Source organism: Pagrus major, chromosome 13 (assembly GCF_040436345.1).
Source record: "Pagrus major chromosome 13, Pma_NU_1.0".
In the NCBI taxonomy this organism is placed as follows: domain Eukaryota; kingdom Metazoa; phylum Chordata; class Actinopteri; order Spariformes; family Sparidae; genus Pagrus; species Pagrus major.
Window position 1 is genome coordinate 27,416,392 of NC_133227.1, and position 22,328 is coordinate 27,438,719.

At 41.6% G+C, this 22,328-nt stretch overlaps 6 protein-coding genes across 6 annotated transcripts; 4 read left to right on the forward strand and 2 right to left on the reverse strand.

Annotated features, from left to right (window-relative positions):
• Positions 1 to 518: 518 nt before the first annotated feature.
• Positions 519 to 5,813, forward strand: LOC141007675 (15-hydroxyprostaglandin dehydrogenase [NAD(+)]). The gene is made up of 7 exons (XM_073480059.1): positions 519 to 692; positions 2,015 to 2,138; positions 2,951 to 3,057; positions 3,646 to 3,742; positions 3,992 to 4,068; positions 4,287 to 4,444; positions 4,521 to 5,813. The coding sequence occupies exons 1-7, from the start codon at positions 600 to 602 to the stop codon at positions 4,636 to 4,638; spliced, it is 774 nt and encodes a 257-aa protein (XP_073336160.1). The 5' UTR covers positions 519 to 599; the 3' UTR covers positions 4,639 to 5,813.
• A 2,070-nt stretch (positions 5,814 to 7,883) lies between these two features.
• LOC141006607 (histone H2A.J-like) lies at positions 7,884 to 9,018 on the forward strand. Its single transcript, XM_073478828.1, has one exon. It carries the CDS (start codon positions 7,913 to 7,915, stop codon positions 8,294 to 8,296), a length of 384 nt encoding a protein of 127 aa, XP_073334929.1. The 5' UTR covers positions 7,884 to 7,912; the 3' UTR covers positions 8,297 to 9,018.
• Positions 9,019 to 9,557: 539 nt separating this feature from the next.
• LOC141006605 (histone H3) lies at positions 9,558 to 10,571 on the reverse strand. The gene has a single exon (XM_073478826.1). It carries the CDS (start codon positions 10,095 to 10,097, stop codon positions 9,687 to 9,689), a length of 411 nt encoding a protein of 136 aa, XP_073334927.1. The 5' UTR covers positions 10,098 to 10,571; the 3' UTR covers positions 9,558 to 9,686.
• A 1,332-nt stretch (positions 10,572 to 11,903) lies between these two features.
• LOC141006611 (histone H4) lies at positions 11,904 to 12,601 on the forward strand. Its single transcript, XM_073478832.1, has one exon. The coding sequence runs from the start codon at positions 11,987 to 11,989 to the stop codon at positions 12,296 to 12,298; it is 312 nt and encodes a 103-aa protein (XP_073334933.1). The 5' UTR covers positions 11,904 to 11,986; the 3' UTR covers positions 12,299 to 12,601.
• Positions 12,602 to 12,648: 47 nt separating this feature from the next.
• On the reverse strand, positions 12,649 to 13,444 carry LOC141006609 (histone H2B 1/2-like). The gene has a single exon (XM_073478830.1). The coding sequence runs from the start codon at positions 13,442 to 13,444 to the stop codon at positions 13,073 to 13,075; it is 372 nt and encodes a 123-aa protein (XP_073334931.1). The 3' UTR covers positions 12,649 to 13,072.
• A 1,409-nt stretch (positions 13,445 to 14,853) lies between these two features.
• LOC141006551 (uncharacterized) lies at positions 14,854 to 20,477 on the forward strand. Its single transcript, XM_073478754.1, has 2 exons — positions 14,854 to 14,987; positions 16,511 to 20,477. The coding sequence occupies exon 2, from the start codon at positions 16,599 to 16,601 to the stop codon at positions 19,239 to 19,241; it is 2,643 nt and encodes an 880-aa protein (XP_073334855.1). The 5' UTR covers positions 14,854 to 14,987; positions 16,511 to 16,598; the 3' UTR covers positions 19,242 to 20,477.
• Positions 20,478 to 22,328: the final 1,851 nt, after the last annotated feature.

The window sequence follows — 22,328 nt, forward strand, 5'->3', positions numbered from 1 at the left end:
ATATGCCGAATTGAAGAGGGTGTCTCAGTGGAGCAAAAAACGTATTCAGATATTTTACAACGTACGCCTACAAGCAATACGAAGGGAAAATGTATTAAATCGCAAAGTTTATGAACGTACATTCGCGTGATCTCGGACCTTGACTCGTCTCTACTCAACCAAAGTCACGTGTGGTTCTATAGGTTCGCCCATATGCGTGTATATGGTCTGTAGGCTCAGTTATACATGAACAAGGCTGCCAGTAAATTATTTGTAGATACACAAACATCTGGTTTCGTTCAGAGGTGGGTTATTTCCCGACACAGTGACGTGCCGGCTGCAGAAAAACATTTCCTGCTTATTTGACCACAAAGACTTTTTTTATTTCCTCAACAAATTCTTCAGAAGGATTAAAACTGTTCATGAACCTCTGCAGAAGTCCAACCTGAATGCAGTCAAACCTGTTTTCTGAGACTTGACCTCCTTTTCCGCATGTTGAGACACGCTCCTTCTGCTTCCCTGATGGGCGGTGTCCTTTCAAAGCAATCAGACTTCTCTCGATCCATCATTTGAATCTTCTTGCAGGCAGCTGACAACATCTGTCTGACGGGACAGCAGAAATGGCTTTGAGTGGAAAAACCGCAGTAGTGACCGGAGCAGTGATGGGAATAGGAAGAGCAATCACGGAGGTGCTCCTGCAAAACGGTGCCAAGGTAAAGTTCTGCCCAGCTGTCGGTGTCATATTTGGGGCATCAGCTCGAGTTCGTGCGTGCCAGCAGTGGAAAGAAGTACATTTGTCACAAGAAAAAAACCCACAATTTTATTTGAAGCTGCTCTCACTTCACTAAACTTTCTTACTTCACTTCTCACTCCACTGCATGTACGCATTTTACAGCTGTGTTGCCAGATGTTGTCCTCTCTTGTCAAGTGAAGCACAGTCCTCACTTTTTTAATTTCTCATAAAAAGTACAATAAATAAAATAAAAAAATCTGCCAGTGTTCTTTAAAATCAGTGATTTTCATAATGTAGTTCTGCACGTCTTGTTCTTTATAGTTTCCACACGATAACAATAATTGACTGAAATTAAAATAAAGTTGAATATGTCTATTTAAAATGTCAGGCTTGTATTTCAGAGATGGTGTGAGACAACAGATATCACTTTGCAGTTTCAGTCATAGAGGCACAATGCTAATTAAAGGGACACTTCACTAATTTTACTCATGAAGTTAGAGGTGCAATGTGTTAACATTTCGGTTGAAGTCATTTAAAACGTGTCAGGGTGAATGTAAACAGCAGCAGCTAGATGGTGATGATAATGTGGTCGGCATCTTCAAAAGTTAGACATCTGGGACATCTGCCTCGTCCTGCTGTAGCCCTGCGCTCTGTTGACTCAGAGCAAGGTCCACCCGTCGAGTGCAACAGCTGTGGTGTTGTGGTGGAGTTTTTTGATCATTAATTTCTGATTTTCATGTTGTTGTCTTAGTCCCATTTTGTCCATTTCCTTTTCCTGTCACCAGACGGCCAGGAGCAGCATTAAACCGAGCTGGATTAGCATGGCTCCTATACCTACTCTCTTCCTCCCTGGGGCGGTTCAGCTGCTCAGGTCGGATGCTCATAGTCCAAAATTGTCCATTGTTTCAGAAACAAACCCCAAAAAATTATGCTAAAAAATCCTAAAACGTAGCATTATTTGGAGGAGGTACCGACCACTGCATCTTGCAAACAGTTTAATCGTTATGACGTCTACTTATTATATTGCAAAGCATGTTTAGCATGCTAACCAGCTAGCCCCGGCCCATCCACCAACACCAACAGTTCCCTGGTGCTCTGAGCTCCCAGTCTGGACCGCTAGCTGCATGGCTAATTCAGCTATCTAGCTAACAGCAGCTGCACTTGGCAGCAGTTAGCTGTTACTCTGGTGCTGAAACACATATTGGCTATGGCACAGATGCTGACTGCTGTGGTTGACTGCATTAGGTAGGTGTATCTAATAAACCGGCAGCTGAGTTTACACCTGATGGTCCTTCTGTACAGGTCGCCCTCCTGGACGTGAATGAAAGTGCAGGAAAGACTGTGATGGAAGCCTTGGAGAAACAGTACGGACGGGAGAAAACTCTGTTCTGTAAAGGCGACGTTCAATCAGAGGAGCAGCTCAAAGGTAACACACACACACACACACACACAGACGCACACACTTAACAAAGTATATGAAAGAAATGCATGAAACTTATCTAGAGGGCAGAGTTGTATTGATTTTATTTTGCAGCCAGACAGCAAATGTTTACCATTTACCAGAAAGCACGTGATGAGCTTCAGTACAGGGTGTTTTGTATTATGTTATGACGTTATTCATTTTCTAGCATTACACTACAGTTTGGTATGTATGTATAGTTGTGCGTCGTCAGCATAGCATTGCAATATTATGACATTGCAAAAAGCTTGAGCTTGATTGCTGAAAAAAAGACATAAAGAAAGAACTATCAGCCTTAACTCAACATAAATTGAACTAAATGATCACAAACCCTTGAGAGACTGGTTAAAGTACTTACATAATCTACATTTTAGAACGTGATTACAGTTAGTAATCAGTTATTATCGATAAGCCTACCGATTATATTCTATAAAAAATATTTGGTCTATAAAATGTCTGAAAATAGTATAATTCCCATCACAAGTTCCAGTCCAAGGTCTGCAAATGGCTTGTTTTGTCTAACAAACAGTCTGAAATTCAAATATAATCAGTTTACTGTCAGAAGAGTGGAACAAACTGAACAAATTCACAGTTGAGAAGCTGGAAGCAGACGATTTCTGAAGTGTCTCCTTTAGAAAATGACAAAAATGTATTGCCAAAATGGTTACAGATTAAGTCTCTGGTGATGAAGTAATTCAGTAACTGACAAATGGTTACATCTCTGCGGTGAATGATGCCACACTAAACAATGTTTCCCAACTTTCCCAACTTCTCTCAAGCTGCCTTTAAGAAAACCACGGAAACATTTGGAGGAATAGACATCCTGTGCAACAATGCTGGCGTCTTGAATGAGGGTCAGTGGGAGCAAACTGTCTCCATAAACTTGGTAAGAAGTAGAAAAACAACAAACTGCATCTGGTTGGGATTAAGCCAATTACTTGTGCTTGACTGCAACACTCCCACAAGGGAAATTACACAGCATTCAAGGTTCAAGGCGAATTAATTGATCATTTATGACACCAGGGCTGCGAAAATGAAACTGTGATTGAGTCCCTTTATGCAACATCACGGAAAAACAAACACAAAACAATTTGGCCTGAGGAGTGAAGCTGCTGTCTGGTGGTACAGCAGAGGATACTTCTGTATCTTTTGTCAGATGGCAACAGGGTGAACACTGTGGCTGGGGTGGGTGTCATCTTCTTGTATCCTTTGGACTTCACCGCTATCACTGATGCTTCAATGATGGTTGTTGGGCGGTTTTAACCACCCGCTGCAGAGCCTTCCTGTCTTGGGCCGTGCACATACTAAGATGTGATGTTTTCTATTTTCATGAAATACTGTTTGCACGACCGCTAACAGAAACAATTTGCATTTCTTTCTTTTCAGCAGTGTTCAACTAGGTACGCAGAGAGCGGCCAGTAAGTATTCGTTGACAGAAAACAAGATATCTGATGTCAACTATTTCATGTTGTAGATGGGTGTTATCAGGGGGACTTACCTGGCTTTTGAGCACATGAACAAGTTGAAAGGAGGTCGGGGAGGGGTCATCGTCAACACAGCATCCATGGCAGGTAAAGACTAATTGAAATGCTCTGTGACTGTAACTGTGCTTTTCATTTAGTCACCCGTCGCTATAACTTCCAGGGAAGCATCAGATGATACGTCAGATAATAATGAAGGAACCTGACGCCACTTGTGTAAAACTTTAAAACATTATCCCGGCCATGAACATATCTGCCGGAGAAAACAAAAACAAGGAGGTTGTGTTTTGATAACTCAAATTAACCCTCATATTAACTGATATAACTCACGTCCTACAGGTTTCGGTCCTCTACCGAGCTGTCCCGTCTACACAGCCACCAAGCACGGAGTGGTCGGCTTCACTCGAGCCATGGCGGTAAGAAAGGTTTCCTTACGATGAAGTACAAGAAGATCAAGCAAACATCTGTGTAGAAGAATGTGCAGCGGAAAAATAGAAACAAGGTGTTAAAGGAGACATTTCCTTCAGTTTGCTATGTATAGTAGGTTCTTGTGCATGTAAAATATTTAAATTATGAACCTGGAACCCTCTGAGCAGCTGAAGCTTGACGGTACGTCTTCTTAATATTTTACCAGGCTAACTCGACCCTCTCTGGCTACGGCATACGAGTGAACGCCCTTTGTCCGGGTTTTGTCAAAACTGATCTCTTCACTGAAATTCCAGCTCGACTGGCACGACACTCCCACCTGGTTGATGCAACCCAACAACTGTTAGACAAGCTGGGGACGATAACGTGAGTCTTTGCCTCACAAACACAAACAAAGTACATGTATAGTCATTGGAGTCACTTCCCCCCTTTTTGTTTCCAGTGTGTCTGAGGTAGCAGAGAACATCCTCGAGCTGGTGACAGACGAGACGAAGAACGGAGAGGCCCTCCTGGTGATGCCGACTGGAAAAAAATACATGACTTTCCCTTCATTGAGTTAATCGATCTGTGTACAACAGACAGGGAGCTTCAACTAAAACATCTTCCTGAGTAGCCAGTACAGTGTGTGGAAGGTCTAAGCTGTCGGCTTTCTGCACTCTCCACTTATGTTCATTTACTTTGCTAGTGGTTTGCTTTAGTAGTTTAACTATCGCTAAATTATATCAATCGCTTCTGCCAGAATTAATGTTGGCAATGTACGTTGTGGGAAACCAAAGGTATGTTGAAACTTCTTCAGTTTTCGATGTTATGTTGTGTTACGCTGTGCTTATGGTCGGGTTTCGGTTAACGCCTCGTTTCCTTTCTATAAGTTCTGTTTTATGTACAGAATTAGACACATAGGGCCTATTTAAATGATGTATGGCGCCTGGTCTACGGTGCATAGCACTCGTACGTTAAGGGTGTGTCCAGCTGTCCAACAGCAAAGTCAAGGTTGTAGTTAGGCTCTGAATTAGTCATGGGTGTGTTTTGGGTGTAACATCAATTAAACCGATCGGAGCGTCATTCCCTGTAAGAGCCAGGTGCGCCAGGACCTGGAGCGTTGATATTACACGGCGGCACTTGATGGTCCTCGGCCCGCTGGACCCTCTGCCCCGCCATTATCCGTCCCACTGCATATGAAAAATACACTGATATTCAACTGAGGAGCGCTGCTGTGCGTCAGTTCAGTCAGTATTCATGTGAATTAATGTTGTGCTTTCTTCTACACAACAAAAGGACACACAAAGTCCAAAATCATGCAGTCAAACAGTTTGGCGAAGCTTAAAGTTTCCTCTGTCAAGTTTCTGACGACAGCTATTAGTGTTTTGCATACACCATTACTGCATACGTGGAAATGTTAACACACCCGGGGGCGCACAGTACTTTTGCTATATACACAACAACGTGGGCGCTGGGCTTGAAAATGACAACTGTGTCGGCCTGAAATTAAACTTAACGTATCCATGGTTTGCAGAAGTGTACCATGTCAACATTTAACAGACTGAATCAAAGCCTGTCTGAGCTGAATTAAAACATGAAATATTCCTGTCACCTGAATCAAAATCCAGTAAATCCTGAATGTAGTTTTGTATAATAATCATTGGGATGTCACTATGTAATAGTAACACTTTTCCCCAAAAAACATTCATATGATTGTGAATCAGTAGTAATAATAAAGTGTTTGTTGGGTTAAAAAATGATTTGTTGTTTATCTCTGTGTAAGAACTCTCTCGGCTATTCTATCAAACAATTTATCACAAAACGAAAGCAATAAATGAATGTACTGCAATAATAGTCAGCTCTAGCTGAAGCACCTTGGGCGTTGTACTGATCATTGTGAACAAAGCGGTTGTCGCATTTCAGGTTTTGTAGTCGTTCCTTGTTTGTACAGTGGTGATCATCCCCGCCTGTCACGGTCGATTATAATCGATACATCTGAATAATATTCACGCAGTATACAAAGTACATTTATGCTTTCTGGCATAAAGCACTGGCTGTCAGACGACAGGACATTTCCGGTTTTAGTATGCACTTGAACGCCACATGCATACAGTTTCCGTAGTGTAGTGGTTATCACGTTCGCCTAACACGCGAAAGGTCCCCGGTTCGAGACCGGGCGGAAACAATCTTTATTTTCCCAAACACGGCAGAGTAATACTCATACAGCGTCTACACATAGCTACAGACCGAGTAAACTGCTTTTTACTGGAATTATTTAAAAGCGGAATTTCCGATGCGTACCTGAAAGCGCCCCTCACCTGTGTGTGGAGGCGCTGCAGCCTCTCAAACTTCACGACCACCGACCTCTTCACCCACCCAGGTGTTTATCCCCGCTCAGGTAACACGTTAGACATGCACCTCTACGGACATGAAGAGTAATATTTAATAAAAAGGCACATTAATGTACAAAATGTACGAGTGTACCTGTGTGCAGCCCACCGACTGTATCTGACTGACATCTGGTGGTGAAGGCTGTGTACTGCATCACATTGCATGAACTTTTAGCTGTTTATGACACAAAGTGACCCACTGAACCCTGATTTTTCTGTTATTTCCCCCATTTTTAGGAGCTTTAAAGTGGAAAAAGGCACCTAGTATGACAGCATCACATCTACCTGTTATATTGTGTATCTTCTTTTTTAAAAGGATCTCATATTTCAGTACTTTAATCTCTGCAGACTTACATATTCATATGCTTTTGTGCAGCGTATATAAAGTGTCAGAGATATTTGTTTTTTGAGAAATGTTGGTGGTTTTTCAAAAGCATTTGGCTGCTTTGTTTTGTTCAAAAAGAAGCTTGATGATGTTCTCTATAATAGCAGTAACTTCTCTTTGTTAGGAGGAAGATAAAAAGACTATTTAAATTACATTTAACTGAGCTTTCTGCATGTTTCTGTCACAATGTGTGCAGTGCTGTACCACTAGAAGTTGATATCCAGTATCCATGGAGATTTGTAGTCTATTTACTTATTTTTTAAAAGATTTAAATTATATTATTGCTTATTTTACACCGTGTTGCATTCAGGGAAACAGCATAACTTAGGGACTAAATGTTTAATATTGAATTTTTGATTTTTTTTTTTATTTGAGAACTTCAAATACAAACAATTTATAAAAGTTTAAGAATCCAGTCCCTCGTCATCTACATCTCATTTTTCCAGGGGGAATAGGAACATGAACGCCCCACAGGGTTTCCGTAGTGTAGTGGTTATCACGTTCGCCTAACACGCGAAAGGTCCCCGGTTCGAGACCGGGCGGAAACATTGCTTTCTTTTTTTTTTCTCTTTCAAAATAAAATGAAAAAAAGAAAACTGGTTTCTTGTGAGATCATCCAACCTAATAGATGAAAGCGGAATTCAATGCGTACCTGAACGCAGCCTTCAGAAGGTGCAGCCTCTCATGAGGAGCTGTGGTGTCCGAAATACAATTATTTTGGACTTTTTTTTACTGGATATAAGAAGTTTTAGACTACTTGAGTTTGGAGATATAAAAAAGCTGAACTATCATTATATTATTATTGTCTTTAAGATGATTAGAGTACGGTTTAGAAGGGTACATTCATTTATAATTTAAATTTTTGAGTCGTCGTGTTTTATTCTGAAAGGTCCGTACTGTACAGAGCGGAGGGCGTTTTCATCAAAACAGAAACTTAAAACGACATTTTCTCTGATTGGACGCTGATACCTGCGAGCACTCGGGCCAATGAGCGAACAGCAGGGGGGCTATATAAAGGTGGAGTCCGCCGATGTTTGACATTATTCGTTCAACGAAACCCCAGAAACAAAAAGAGCAAACATGTCTGGACGCGGCGGTAAAGGCGCAAAGGTCAGAGCCAAGGCGAAGACTCGCTCCTCCCGGGCCGGACTCCAGTTCCCGGTGGGTCGTGTCCACAGGCTCCTGAGGAAGGGCAACTACGCCGAGCGGGTCGGTGCCGGCGCCCCCGTCTACCTGGCGGCCGTGCTGGAGTACCTGACCGCCGAGATCCTCGAGCTGGCCGGAAACGCCGCCCGCGACAACAAGAAGACCAGGATCATCCCCCGCCACCTGCAGCTGGCCGTCCGCAACGACGAGGAGCTCAACAAGCTGCTCGGCAAGGTGACCATCGCTCAGGGAGGCGTGCTGCCCAACATCCAGGCCGTCCTGCTGCCCAAGAAGACCGAGAAGCCCTCCAAGAAGTGAAGACCTGAACCCGGCTTCAACCAACACAACGGCTCTTTTAAGAGCCCCCCACCCGAAACTAAAGACGACATTTCCTTTATATTAGTGTGAGATGGTGTTTAGTTTAATTGTAACGCAGTGACATTCAACTAAAATCTTAATTAAACGATATATAGTGTCTTACAGATGTGTTTCAAACAACGTCGGAGGTCCACTCCTTTTTTATTAAACGTTCATCCAGGTGCCTTTTTCTATCACAAGTGAACTTAAATGTGTCCCCGAGGTTACAGACGCCATTATACATCGTATTTCCCGGCACTTTTATCCTCTAACGTCCCTAAACATCACACTTTACTCCGCAAACACCCACTTCCTGCTTCACATGAGTGCCACCATCAATTGTGTCCCCCTCAGCGCTGGAGTAACGCCCCTTCCGGTTTCCCTCACAGCACCTTTTTTTATTCAATAACTAAACAGTTTAGAGGTCTGCTAATTAAAAGGAGTGCATTTTAAATATGTAGTCTAATTGTTTTTGCTTTCGAGCCAGTTTTTATGAATGTAATATTTTGCTATAATAATAAATGAATCATGTACATTTCATCTGGGGAGAAGTGAGTAAAGTATTTGTCAGTGACATTTCTGAAAGGTATTTGTAAATCAAGCCAAAAGGCAGTAGTATGGAAACAATCTGTAAAAACATCACAGTCACAAAAAGATAAAAATAAATTATTTGTCTCACTTTATTCACTACCAAACAAAGTTTTTTCTGAAATAAGGTCAACAGGAAGAGGCCTCCAGCCTTGGCTCTCTGTTTACTGCCCACTTGGACACTCACACAGTTTTGTTTTGTTTGTTTTTTTGCAATATTCCTGTACATTATTCTGTTGTTTGTAGCATTTATTGCCAGTTATTACAGATTACAATATTATCTATGCTGAAGTTAAAGTGTAAGTAGGCTACAAAGCAAATCTCTTTGCATGTCTTGCTGGTAGTGTTCATATAATTTATATTATTATTTTATTAATAAGAAAATACACTAATACACACTTCTCAGAGTTAGTTATTGGGTTATTTTTGCTTGTCACCTGATTTTTTATTTTGTGTTTTGTGAATACTTCTGGTCACAAATGCATAAACACACACATGCACCCATATCCCTAACTAATTATGAGTAATGTAGATTTAATGCACTTTTTTCTACAATCTATTCTTATCTCTATATATTCTGTAGTTTTGTTTTGTTTGTATTCTGGAAGGAGAATAATAAAACCAGAGGGAACTTCAGTATTTGATATTTTCATTGATGTTTTAAACCAGTATTGTTGTGGTTGTTTCGGACATGTTACTCTCATAGTGTCGGTGTGTGGCTCTTAAAAGAGCCGTTGTGTTGTTGAACAGGTGCGGGGTGAGTCTAAGCTCTCTCTCCGCGGATGCGGCGGGCCAGCTGGATGTCTTTGGGCATGATGGTGACCCTCTTGGCGTGGATGGCGCACAGGTTGGTGTCCTCGAACAGGCCGACCAGGTAAGCCTCGCTGGACTCCTGCAGCGCCATGACGGCGGAGCTCTGGAAGCGCAGGTCGGTCTTGAAGTCCTGAGCGATCTCCCGGACCAGGCGCTGGAAGGGCAGCTTGCGGATGAGCAGCTCGGTGGACTTCTGGTAGCGACGGATCTCTCTGAGGGCCACGGTACCGGGCCTGTAGCGATGGGGCTTCTTGACTCCGCCGGTGGCCGGGGCGCTCTTGCGGGCAGCCTTGGTGGCCAGCTGCTTCCTGGGAGCTTTTCCTCCGGTGGACTTACGGGCGGTCTGCTTGGTTCTCGCCATCTTAGCTCAGCTGTCTTCTCTGTGTCACAGATCAGGACTCGATGCTGACTGACGGCCAACAGCGGCTTTATAAAGACACCGCTGGAGTGACGTCAGCACAGAGCGACTCCCGCGCTGCAGCTGATCAACTATTGGAGGGAAACATTCAAACTAACCAATCAGACACAGCGACTGTTACAAGGACCCATCTGACAGGAAATGATTAACTGACACTTTTTTACAAGGAAAGAAAAATCTTAATGTTTTGTACTTAATGCCGAATTTACAAGAAGGCGCCAATTATATGAAATGTGCCATAGCAGTTTCACAAAGTTGGTTAAGTTTCTCCTCACGATGCGACAACTCTTAAAATTACTCGATTTGTAAGGGACACTGGGATAATGACGTTACTAGTGACTTCACTTTATTACGTGCCCTATATCCATGACTTCTGATACCCGCTTTGTTCAGCAGGATAATCTTCACAGATAAACACCACTGGTGTGATTTTTGAAGCGTAAATTAAATCTCTAGCAGTAAAAAGCACAAGGAGAAGAATGAACTTGCTGTTGCACATTGTTGCCTCAGTGTGTAAAGAACAAAATGCAAAGCTCCTTGATATTTATGTGCCACCATCCAGATCTTCAACCCGCATCACCGAGCCAAAATGGGGCGAAAATTAGCGTGCCCACCCCAGTGTGATGTTTAAATTTGAAGGACTGTTTTGTACTTTGTTCCTTGCTGGACTGATATTATGTGTAACCTTCGTCCTCACAGTAGTAGGCCATACCATCATGGTGAATATTAGATATCCTACTATGCTGTGCCACCAGGGTGCATGTTGTATTTTTGATGCATCGCACGAACAATGCATTCATAGTGTTTCACTTTTTGTGCAGATGACATCCTGCCTCGCCTCCATCCTGCTATCAATAACCTTAGGGTCCAGTTACAAATATGTGAAATCAAGCAAATGACCATCACCTGCCGGTGAGGCACACAAAAATCAGTTTGATGGTTTACAGTCAATTTGAGGGGGGGTCAAACACACATCTTTATGTTTTTGGTCGTGTCATTGACTTCACTGGTTGAAGTTCACCAATGTTGAAGTCAGCAAAGCAGAGACACCACTGTGTTTAGCCACCGGATGCAAATGTTTATTTTGTCCATTCGCTTGTCTAGAATTGAACTTGCCACTGATGTTTATGTGTATGTGTGACCGTATCCTGAAAGCTGGTTTATAGATACATAACCTCTGAAATTACGGTTACATACCGCCATTCCGACATACCGCCATTCCGACATACCGCAATTCCGACATACCGCAATTCCGACATACCGCAATTCCGACATACCGCAATTCCGACATACCGCCATTCCGACATACCGCCATTCCGACATTGTACTATTCAGACATACCACTATTCCGACATGCTGATGTCCCGCCATTCCGACAAGGCTAACCCTAACCCGTAACCCTTTTAAAAGATTTGTCGGCATGGCAACACGTTTAAACAAGAAAAAAATACCACCATTCCGACCTTAGGAGGCAAAAATTGTCGGAACGATGGGATGTTTAATTAAAGGTTTAAGTGTTGCCATTCCGACAATTAGGGCCTAATGTCGGAATGGCGGTCGCCTCCTGAAATTACACCCCCAGAACACTGATTGACGGTGGGCTTTATGTGACCTACATCAACTCCTCTTGCAAAATGTATCACAACTGTTCAAATGACGACATTCAAAAGGTATTTTCACTTTCAGCTGCTGAACATGTAGGAAGGACCGTCGAGTCTGGCCCCGCCCACCAAACCGAACACGCGTCTTCCTTTACGTCCGCAGACAGGCTGTAAATTCAGAGTGTCTGCAGCGCGCAGGCAGTTGACTTTGTTGAAGACTAAGCTGACAACATGAGCGGAAGAGGAAAGGGAGGCAAAGGACTCGGTAAAGGAGGCGCCAAGCGGCACCGTAAAGTCCTCCGCGACAACATCCAGGGCATCACCAAGCCCGCCATCCGCCGTCTGGCTCGCCGCGGCGGAGTGAAGCGTATCTCCGGTCTGATCTACGAGGAGACCCGCGGGGTGCTCAAGGTGTTCCTGGAGAACGTGATCCGCGACGCCGTCACCTACACCGAGCACGCCAAGAGGAAGACCGTCACCGCCATGGACGTGGTGTACGCGCTGAAGAGGCAGGGCCGCACCCTGTACGGTTTCGGCGGCTGAACCTCGTCCTGACCCGCTGATACCGAAACCCAACGGCTCTTTTAAGAGCCACCCACCCGCTCTGAAGAGACGGTTCCTGAGTTATAATGTTTATCATGTGGTTGAAACACTTATAATCTGTGGTAGTTCATTAATTAAGCATCTTAAAGTAAGCAAAGTGAAAACATCCCTCTACAATCATTCAACTTGTTCTGCAGGGAATGTAAAGATGTAACATGTTACTGGTACTGCTGATAGTCACCAGATAATACACCCCTGAAATCACAATGTATTACATTGGTTAAGGGTGTTTCAGAGTTTCACTTGACATCTAAATTATCTTCTTTGGCCACCAAAAACTATGCAACACATTTATTGCACCCATACCTATTTTATTTCTGGAACAATAACAGCCCCCCTCAACCAAAGAGAGTAAACTAGTAAATATTGCAAATAGAAAAATAACTTTATATTCCCATTGTGGGAGTATTGGCTACTGTTGGTCTTCCAAAATGATCAAGATGTTCGGTGAATTATTAAACGAGAATCTGAATGATTAATTTAAACCTAAACCAGAGTCAGTCGTTGTTCTGTTAACTGGGCCAGTCTCTACTTCATCCCAGAAGTAATTCATAAATTATCTTGAGATTATGTTGAATTGTGACAGTTAAACATTAAAGTAAAATCCACCTGGGTTTGTTATAAACACCAGTGTTATAATAAAGGGAACGAGCTCTTGGTAGAAGCAGTGTGTGGCCCTGAAAAGGACCTTTGTGTTGGCGGGTATCAGCGGGTCTACTTGGAGCTGGTGTACTTGGTCACGGCCTTGGTGCCCTCGGACACGGCGTGCTTGGCCAGCTCCCCGGGCAGCAGCAGGCGCACGGCGGTCTGGATCTCCCTGGAGGTGATGGTGGAGCGCTTGTTGTAGTGGGCCAGGCGGGAGGCCTCGCCGGCGATGCGCTCGAAGATGTCGCTCACGAAGGAGTTCATGATGCCCATCGCCTTGGAGGAGATGCCGGTGTCGGGGTGCACCTGCTTCAGCACCTTGTACACGTAGATGGCGTAGCTCTCCTTCCTGGTCCTGCGCCTCTTCTTGCCGGACTTGCTCACGGCCTTGGAGACGGCCTTCTTGGAGCCTTTCTTCGCTGCTTTGGGTGCATCAGGCATGATGAGTTTGTTCTGTATGTCACAAAACGAGTACCTACCCTGCGAGCTGACCGCTTTATATTTCCGTGTCTGATGCAAACACAGCTGTGCCCTCGCTCTCACGGGATTGGCTGAGTGTTGTGCTCCACACTGCGCATGCACGGAAATGAAACCCTCCTGAACTCTGACTGTGACACTGTGTGAAAATCACTGTTAGGTTTCAATAAGCTCAGACAGGAAGACCAGTTTGTTAAAAATAATAATTAGTACATATAATAAGTAAATATTTACACTTCAAGACAATAAAGGCTACTTTACGATACGCATATTGAATTAGTTTCACAAATGTCATAGAAATATGCTGTTTATTTGCGTTAAAAGGGCGCTATGTAGTTTCGTAGAAGAAATTCAAACACTGAATTTTAATATTTACAATAATAATGAGGTAATACGTGAATAAACAAGCTGTTCTCAGAGGAAAAAAGTGTCCCCAGAAAACAGTTTGATGCTAAAAGAGTGGCAGGGTCCGCCACATATAAACAAAGTAAAACAATATGAAATTGTGTTGTCCTTTAAGGTCTGTTTGTTCATCCAGTTTATTCCATCATGAAAACGTAGAGAGTTTGTTTATTTAGACGTCTCTTCCCCAAAACTTCACAGGGCTCCTTTCAGAAAATAGTTGCAGAAGTTAAAGGTGCTGTTTGTAAGAAAAGTGGATTTTTGAGTTTCATTCCCAACTCGTCAAATAATGAAAAAATGACACTCTGTCCTACGATCCCAAGGCATCAGTTTTTGACGAGTTGGCAATGAGACTCATAAAAATCAACTGCTCTTACAAACAGCACCTTTAAAAGTCTGTCCTGATATAACAACACATCAACCACGGATACAACCAGGTGTAGTTTCACCATATCCTGGATGTAGAATAGGCCCAAGCCATTTGCAGCACAGTAGGCAGATACAGTGTCCTAACCACTAACATTGCCCCTGTAGACACACATAAAGCAGCCTGTCAGCTGTTCTGTGGTCAGAGAGGTTTTCAAAATTTCCAAATGAAAGCAAACATGTTCAAAAGCAAAATTAAACCAATTTGTTTACAATTAGGAATGTGAAATATGTACGAATTTTTCGTCCTGTATTTGGAAATAAGATTATCTGCTACTTATCGATGTATCAGTGAAATGATAAATAGAGCCAATATTATGAAGTCAAATTGCTTTAACTGACTGAAAAAGCATTTATAATCTCCGATACAGTAAATAGATGTTTGCACCTTGAAACACAGAGAAGAAGAAGAAGAATATGGATTATGTAACTCAAGATTGCCTCAAAAGAAATCAATGCAAAAGCGCTTAATAAGCTTCATGTGTCATTTACACTGCTCATTGCTGGTGGACTTTAACGCTGGGGTGTCCGATGCGTCCCTGAAGGCGGCCTTCAGAGGAAGTTTGGACGTGTTGCAGCGCTGCAGCTTCACACACGTTTCTGTCCACAAACACATCGACACAACACACTTCACCAAACTCGTCCACCTCCAGGTGACCGCCGTGTGCTCCGGTCGTTGGTAAGTGCTCGTATGTTGTCACTCTCTGCCAAATGATTGATTAAACTGATTAATTGAACCGCTTCTGTCCACATGCTAACGTTAGCTTTCCTTTGAGGGGCTAATGTTAGCTTCAACGCCGATTTCGGTGTATTTTTTGGTTTGGAAAACAAGTGTGCAGGTTCGCTCTCAGCAGACAACACGGTCACCAGCGGGCGGTGGTGCTGTTTCACGTATTAAGCCGCAGGTTTGATATAAACTGAGTATTTTTGGACTTTAAAACAGAAGTTGTGTTTGCATGCGGCGGCCATTTTGTTGCATCCAAGTCCAGCTGGGAAAAATGACACTCGGAAATAAAGCGCTTTTAAAACTTAAATCATACTTTTAATAGAAAAACACGATGCAAGAGTGTTAGAGGTGAATGTACTCAGAAGAGGTATAGTTGAAGATGAAATTAATTTAAAATGAGTTACCAAATCCAAATGGAGTGAAAGTAAACAAATGGACTGAGAAGAAATACAATAATACAAACAATATGTGTGTTTTGTTTAATCTTGAGAGTGTTAACAACCTTTTTATTCAAAGACAAATAGGTTGTCTCGGTATAAAGTTTCTGAGGTGATTCATGTAATTAAATATGGGTTTAATTCTGTGAAATTGTTATTTAAATTGATAACAAAAAGAGTCACCTTCAAATTGTCAAAGAGTAGGAAACAGACAGGATTGTTTTTAATGTTTGGTTTGTGACTTGTGAACAATATCTATCTATTACAAATGCACAATTTTGCTGTAGTGGTTTTTACTTGAGCAAAAGTACAGAAGTGTTATCAGCAAAATGTGTTTAAAATGTCACAAATAAAATTACCTTTTTTATATAAAGTGATCCAGTAACCCAGTATCGGTGACACACTATATTTGAAATGCTCGTTAATATTGTAAATGCTAATTTATTGATATGTTATATGTGTGTGAATATATTGTAGATGCTTGAGGTTTTAACTACTATATATTGATAATAAATATATCAGTACATCTGAGCGATAGTGAGACGATTAAGAAGAAACAATAAAGCTCTGCGGCACAAATTTGTCTAGACTTCCTTAAATCACAGATATCTTAACACATGAGTGGCCTCAAACAGACGCTGCTCTCTGTCAAGGTTTAATCTTTAGCAACCTTGTGTTTTTCATATGTTCTGACCAACAATCAAAAAGCCAAAGATAAAAAACTTGAAATGGTATTAAACTTGAATAAAAAAGCAACATATCCTTGCACTTCAGAAGCTGGAACTGGAGAATAATTGACATTTTTGCTTATAAACGACTTCAACGATAAACAGATTTGATATTCCTTTTAACTGTCATATTTTGGCGACAGTGATTGTAGCATGGACATGTTTATACCAACACATCCAAAGAATGAGGCATCATAAATCTAGCAAGTTGATCCCACAGCTCCCATATTCAAAGGTTTTAGGATTATAAATAATAATGCCGTGTTAAATAACTTAACTCACTCAAGCTCAATGTTGTTTCTGTACACAGACTGAGAAGATGCTGTGGTGATGCAGTAACAGTGGCGGTTGCTTGGACTCTGTTCTGAGGACTCTTTGGGGGATATTTGGATATCGACATGGATGGCATCGATGACTACATCTGGCAGCGCCGCATCCACCATGGCGTCAGGTATCAGAAAGGCGCGGTCCCGTTCCCACAGTCGGTTGAAATTGGGCTGGAGTTCAACGCGGCACTGGAAAGGAAGGAAAAGTTAGATGAGAGTCTGCTGACGAATGGCGTGATGGTGGATATTTGTGACTTTGCCAAAACGGTGACTAAGTCCGAGAAGTACTTCTTATTCGAAATGCTAGAGTTCAACTTTGACCTCGGCGTGGACATGGACAATGACAAGCAGTGCTATGAATACGCAACACGTATTCACGGTAAAATAAAACTTTTGAAGGAACAAATCAAGTTCAAAACTCAAAGATTTAGAGAAACGTTTCTGCTGCCTGACCAAAACGCTATAATGAGGCTTAGTCAGTCAAAGAAAGGACGAGACTACTGCCCTAAAAGGAACAAAATCGTGGATGCGTCGGTCCTCACTGACGGCAGCAAGAACGGCCAATCTTCAGAAAATCAGATGACGGCGAGTAACGGAGCTGTGAGCAGTTCGTGCGTCATAAAGAGACGAGGAAGAGCAAAGCTAACGGGAGATGCTTACCCTTTCTGTAAAGAACTTGGTGTGACTCTGATTTTCCAATCAGACGATCCACTGAGACAGAAACTGGACCGAAGTCTGGTGACCAACATTGTGATGATGGAGCTGTTAGACTTTTCCAGAGTGCTTTGTGGAACTCACACTGGGATAGTTTGTGACTTAGTCAAGCAAAACTTCGGTCTTGAGTTGGATAAAACGGTACTCCGTATGTGCGTGTCCAAGCTGACGGAGCGACGGTATACCTGCATAACAGCCGAGGCCAGGGACGCTTTCAGAAAGGAGCCTTTTAAAGTCACAACCAAGAAACCGGAGCAGAATTGTAGAAAGAGGAAAAAACCTGACACCAATTCTAAAGAAGTGGAAAGACTAACAAAAGCCAGTGAGAGATGGGGAACGCTGACAAACGGGGACGACGATGGTGACCTTTCGTACATGTGTCCCGTTGATTTTGAGACAGAAATGCAGTCAGGAACAGAAGCAAAACCAGAAAAAATGATGATTGTTTCTCCAGCAAAGTCTGCAGTGTCCATGGACGTAAAGCAGGAGGAGGAGGAAGCTTTTGTCTCACCTGTGCAGCCTTTAACAAACGGCCACAACTCTAGTTCATTTAACCCTCGTCCAAAGACCACAACAACCCTCAGAGCAGTCTCAGATCTGATGTCTGAAGATACAAATGAGGACATAAATGTAAAAGATCTGAAACAGAAGCTGTGGAGGAGGCGTGCACCTCGCTCGAAACAAATCCTGAAGTCGAGCAAAGTGAACGACTTGTTTACCCACTGCAGGAAGATCGCTTTAGACTTCAACGTCGGTTCAGGGAACAAACAGAACGTGGATCTGAAGCTGCTCACCAACCACGTGTTGTGGGAGATTTATAGGTTTGCAAACTTGTTGAAAAAAAGTGCACAGAGTTTCTTATTAGAAATTCTGGACGTCGGCTTCAACTTTGTCCTCCAAGATGAGACGCAGCAGCGCAATTTTATATATTACATGATAACAAAGGAGAAGATTCTTCAGAGCAGCCCTGATAGATGGAAAATGGAGTTTCTCAACAGTCCTGTTCGGTTCCCCGAAGTTTACAACACGGTTGACATGACAAGCGAGAGTCAAACGGTGGCGGAGCAGGAGCCCGGCGTGGAATCACCGGCCTCGGCTACAAACCAGCAGACCGACATGGAGCCACACCAGTTCTGTAACAAGTTAGGGCTCAACCTTTGGTCGACAAAACAACGTCAGGCGAGCCAGAAGCTTGATCTGAACACCCTGACCACGGGCGCCACGCTCGAAATATTCAGCTTTGTCAGAGAGCTTTGTGGAGAAGTCCGTGAGGTAGTTAACGACATCCTTGAGCACAATTTTGATGTTGATCTTCAAAGTGGTGCGACAGAGGCTGCAAAGGTGATCCAGAGATGGTACACAACACAGAGATACTTGATAAAAAATCACTACAGAACACCAAAAGCAAACAGGTGGTTGAACGCGGTTGTCCCACTGAAGGGTCATGTGAAGCTTGGTCCAAAACCACCGACTCACAACCACCCGGAGGATCTGGATACAGAAGACGTGAAGCCGATCAGAGAGGCTTTGGATGCAAAAATGCAACAGGTGAAAAAAGTCAACAGCTACTGCATCTGCAAAGAGATTGGACTGGACCTTGAGATCAGTAGAAAGTCAGAACCCAAAAAGAAACTCGATTTGCGATTGCTGACGAGAGGAGCCCTCCTGGAGATCCACCAGTACGTAGAACAAAACTCCAAGAGGTACGTTCCCAGTCTGTACGAGATTCTGGAGTACAACTTCGATCTGAGCCCTCTGAAACACGGGAAGGTGGAGTTCGCCTGGTCCATCGCATCTAAGGCAGTCGTTATAGCAGACAAAATCAGCAGAAAGGGGGATTATCTGAACAAAGTGTTTGAGTTGCCCTTCGAGGTCTCGCAGTCCCCGCAGATCAAAGAGGAACCGGAGGACGACTTCAGCGAGCCGGACCTTCACGATAACTCGGACGTCGTGTTTGTTCGAGAACTGAAGGCCGTTGACATCGAAGTCGAGATTGAGTGAAGTCGTAACTCCTGTTTTCATTGTAGAAATTGGTGCTCGTGATGATTTATAGGGCTGGGTTTTAAAAAAAAAACATTTTGATATCTATTCATATAATCCTGAGATTGATCGTTAATTTCCCTTTTCACCCGCCAAGCACAAGATGTGGGTAGATCCTTCTTTGGTCGCACACTGACGGATTAATGTTTGTATTAAAACAGTCCTGTAATTACAAAAAAAGTGCTTCATGGTGCATTCAGGCGCACCTTGTAAACTCTGTAATGTACTCGAATGGCCACAAAGGTTGTTAAAACGGAGAAACTGACATTTTTGGATCACGTTTTGAATTTTTGCATTAAAAATGGATTTGATCTCTATAATTAATAGTTCTTTACATCTTTTTTTTATTTTTATATATGCGTTATTGAAAGGTTATTGTATTCAACTGCATTAGTTATAGCTGAGTGGAGCCAATAACAAACTGACAACTGAATGTAAATATTTGATTTTTACTTCCTACTTCTGTCTCTGGAAGCGATTTCAATGGAAATGTTTTCTCCAACTCACATTATTTACATTAATGTTAAACATTATAGATGACGTCCACTTGATCTCTTTCGTTCTATTGAAGCTTGTAAAAAAAGAAAACTCTTCATCGCAGCTAAACTGAGGTAATACAAGGATAAATTCAGCCGGTTACTCCGGTTTGACAGTGTAATCTCATTTATACACGTTTTGTTTCTGCAGCGAGTAAAACAAAAGAAGTCATCGCATCATCTAATAAAGACGGTCGGTTATATCATTGGCTATATATCTCAGCTAGTTTACCATTGGTATATAAATGTGTCGTGTCTTATTTTCTTTCTGTTTTGTTGCCTTAAATCGTCCACACATTCGACACTAACACACACATCCACAGTCCTTAAATAACAAATCAAAAAACTAGGTAGGAAGCGTTTTGTACAATTACATCTTCATCTACAAAAGCAGCTCAGTAGAGTCTTGATGATTGAGCCTCATGTGACAAAGTTAAAGGTGGATTTGTTCTTGATTTGTGGATGTTTGCATAAAAAGATGGATGTTCTTGTAAAAACAAGCTGCTGAATGTCATTTTATGGCCAAATACTTGTTTTTTTTTTTACAAAAGTGGATGGGAGCATATTTTCCCACCTTGGTTGTTTTTGATTTAATTATCATGTTCTGTTGTTTGGACTTTTCTTTCGACTGCACATTAAAGCGTCTTTAATCTTCATTAAATGTTTGTTTCATTTTTTCCCCCTTACTTCCTCAGAGGGCATATTGTTTGTACTTCTTACTGTGCTATAATTTTGCAACATTTTGCAGGTTGTTTTGTTTATCTATCCGACATTAAATGAACAGAATCAGCAGCGTGCCATCCCATAATAATAATGACAGACTTCACTTCCTCATTATAATTGATTACATCACTAATACTGCACATTAAGACTGAGTTAATGAAGTCAGCGTGCATTTAAATGATTCAATTTAAACATCAGCAATAATTACAAGAGACTAATTACGTTTCATTAGGCTGATTTTGCTTTTTGTCTTCCCATCGTGCTCTCTGTCACGACTCGTTTGTCTCCTGCCGGGCCGAACCACATTAAACAGGTGTTGATAGAAAACATGATTCTGATTCTCAGATAAACGAGTTGTTTCCGTTCGGCGGTCACTAGATGGAGCCAGAGACGTTTAAATGCAGCTCAGAGCTTTAGAGACTTATTAGAGAGAGATTAGCAGTATCTGATACATGTAAAAAGGTCCAATCGTGTTTTAATCAGCTACATAATTTTGCAAAAATCAGGTAATTTCTGTCATTCAATGATTATTTCATCTCTCCTTGACTGCTGTAACTCTGTAAGTCTTTCTCAAACATCCCAGCTTGACATTTAACAGGTTAAAAAAAAAAATGTGACCATGACGCATCTATTTTTAGCATCTTCACATTGGTCACCTGTGTCTGTCAGTGCCTCACTTTAAATCACTTATTAAAACATTTATATAAAGCTGCTTTTAACACCTGATTTAGATGATTTTAGCTTTGTTTTATTAATCCAGGTTTTACTTATTTCATTTCCCTGTGTCACACTGCCGGCTGTTTATGTTTATATTTGCGATAACGACCGCGATTACTTGCTTTTCTGTGATTTTGTGATTCCTTGTTGATGAGTTGCATGTCGAGCACTTCTGTATTTAATAGTGCTATATAAAGGAAGTTATTATTATTATTATTATTATTATTATTATTATTAAATGTATCATATGTATCAAAAGTGCAAGTACAAGTAAATTATACATGTATTTATATGTATACTATGGGTTGATCGATTATTAGATCTAATATTCAGCATTTTTCTGATCATCTGAATCAGTTTTTTGTTTGTTTTTTTCATGTTTTTTTTTATCTGAATGCTGAAAAAATAAATTAATTCAAATGCAGCATGTAATCTGTAAAGTAACTAGTAACTGAAGTTATCAAATAAATGTAGTGGAGTAAAAAGTGCAAGATTTGCCTCCAAAATGTAGTGAAGTGGAAGTATAATGTAACAGAAAATGAAAATACTCATGTAAAATCTCAAAATTGTACTTAAGTACATTACTTGAGTAAATGTACTTAGTTACATTCCATCACTGAGTAGTTCAAACTGTCTCCACCTGCAGCAGCTCCAACAGTAAATTGCTGCTTTAACATTTATGCATCATTTTCAATCTAACTAAGTACATTTACTCAAGTACTGTACTTAAGTAGTAGTTTTGAGGTACTTTACTTGAGTATTTCCATTTTCTGCTACTTTACACTTCCACTCAACAACATTTTGGAGGCAAATATTGTACGTTTACTCCACAATGTTTATTTAATAACTTACTATAAGTTACTAGTTACTTTGCAGATTACATAAATTATTTCCTCAGCAATCGGATAAAAACAAAAAACAGTGATTCCTTTAACAAACAACTAAAAAAAAGCTGTATATCAGATCTCATAATCAGTCGTCCTACAGTTTACAGATATAATTACATATATATTTTACTTTTACTTGTACTTTTGATACTTAAGTAGATGTAATATCAGATACTTTAAGACTT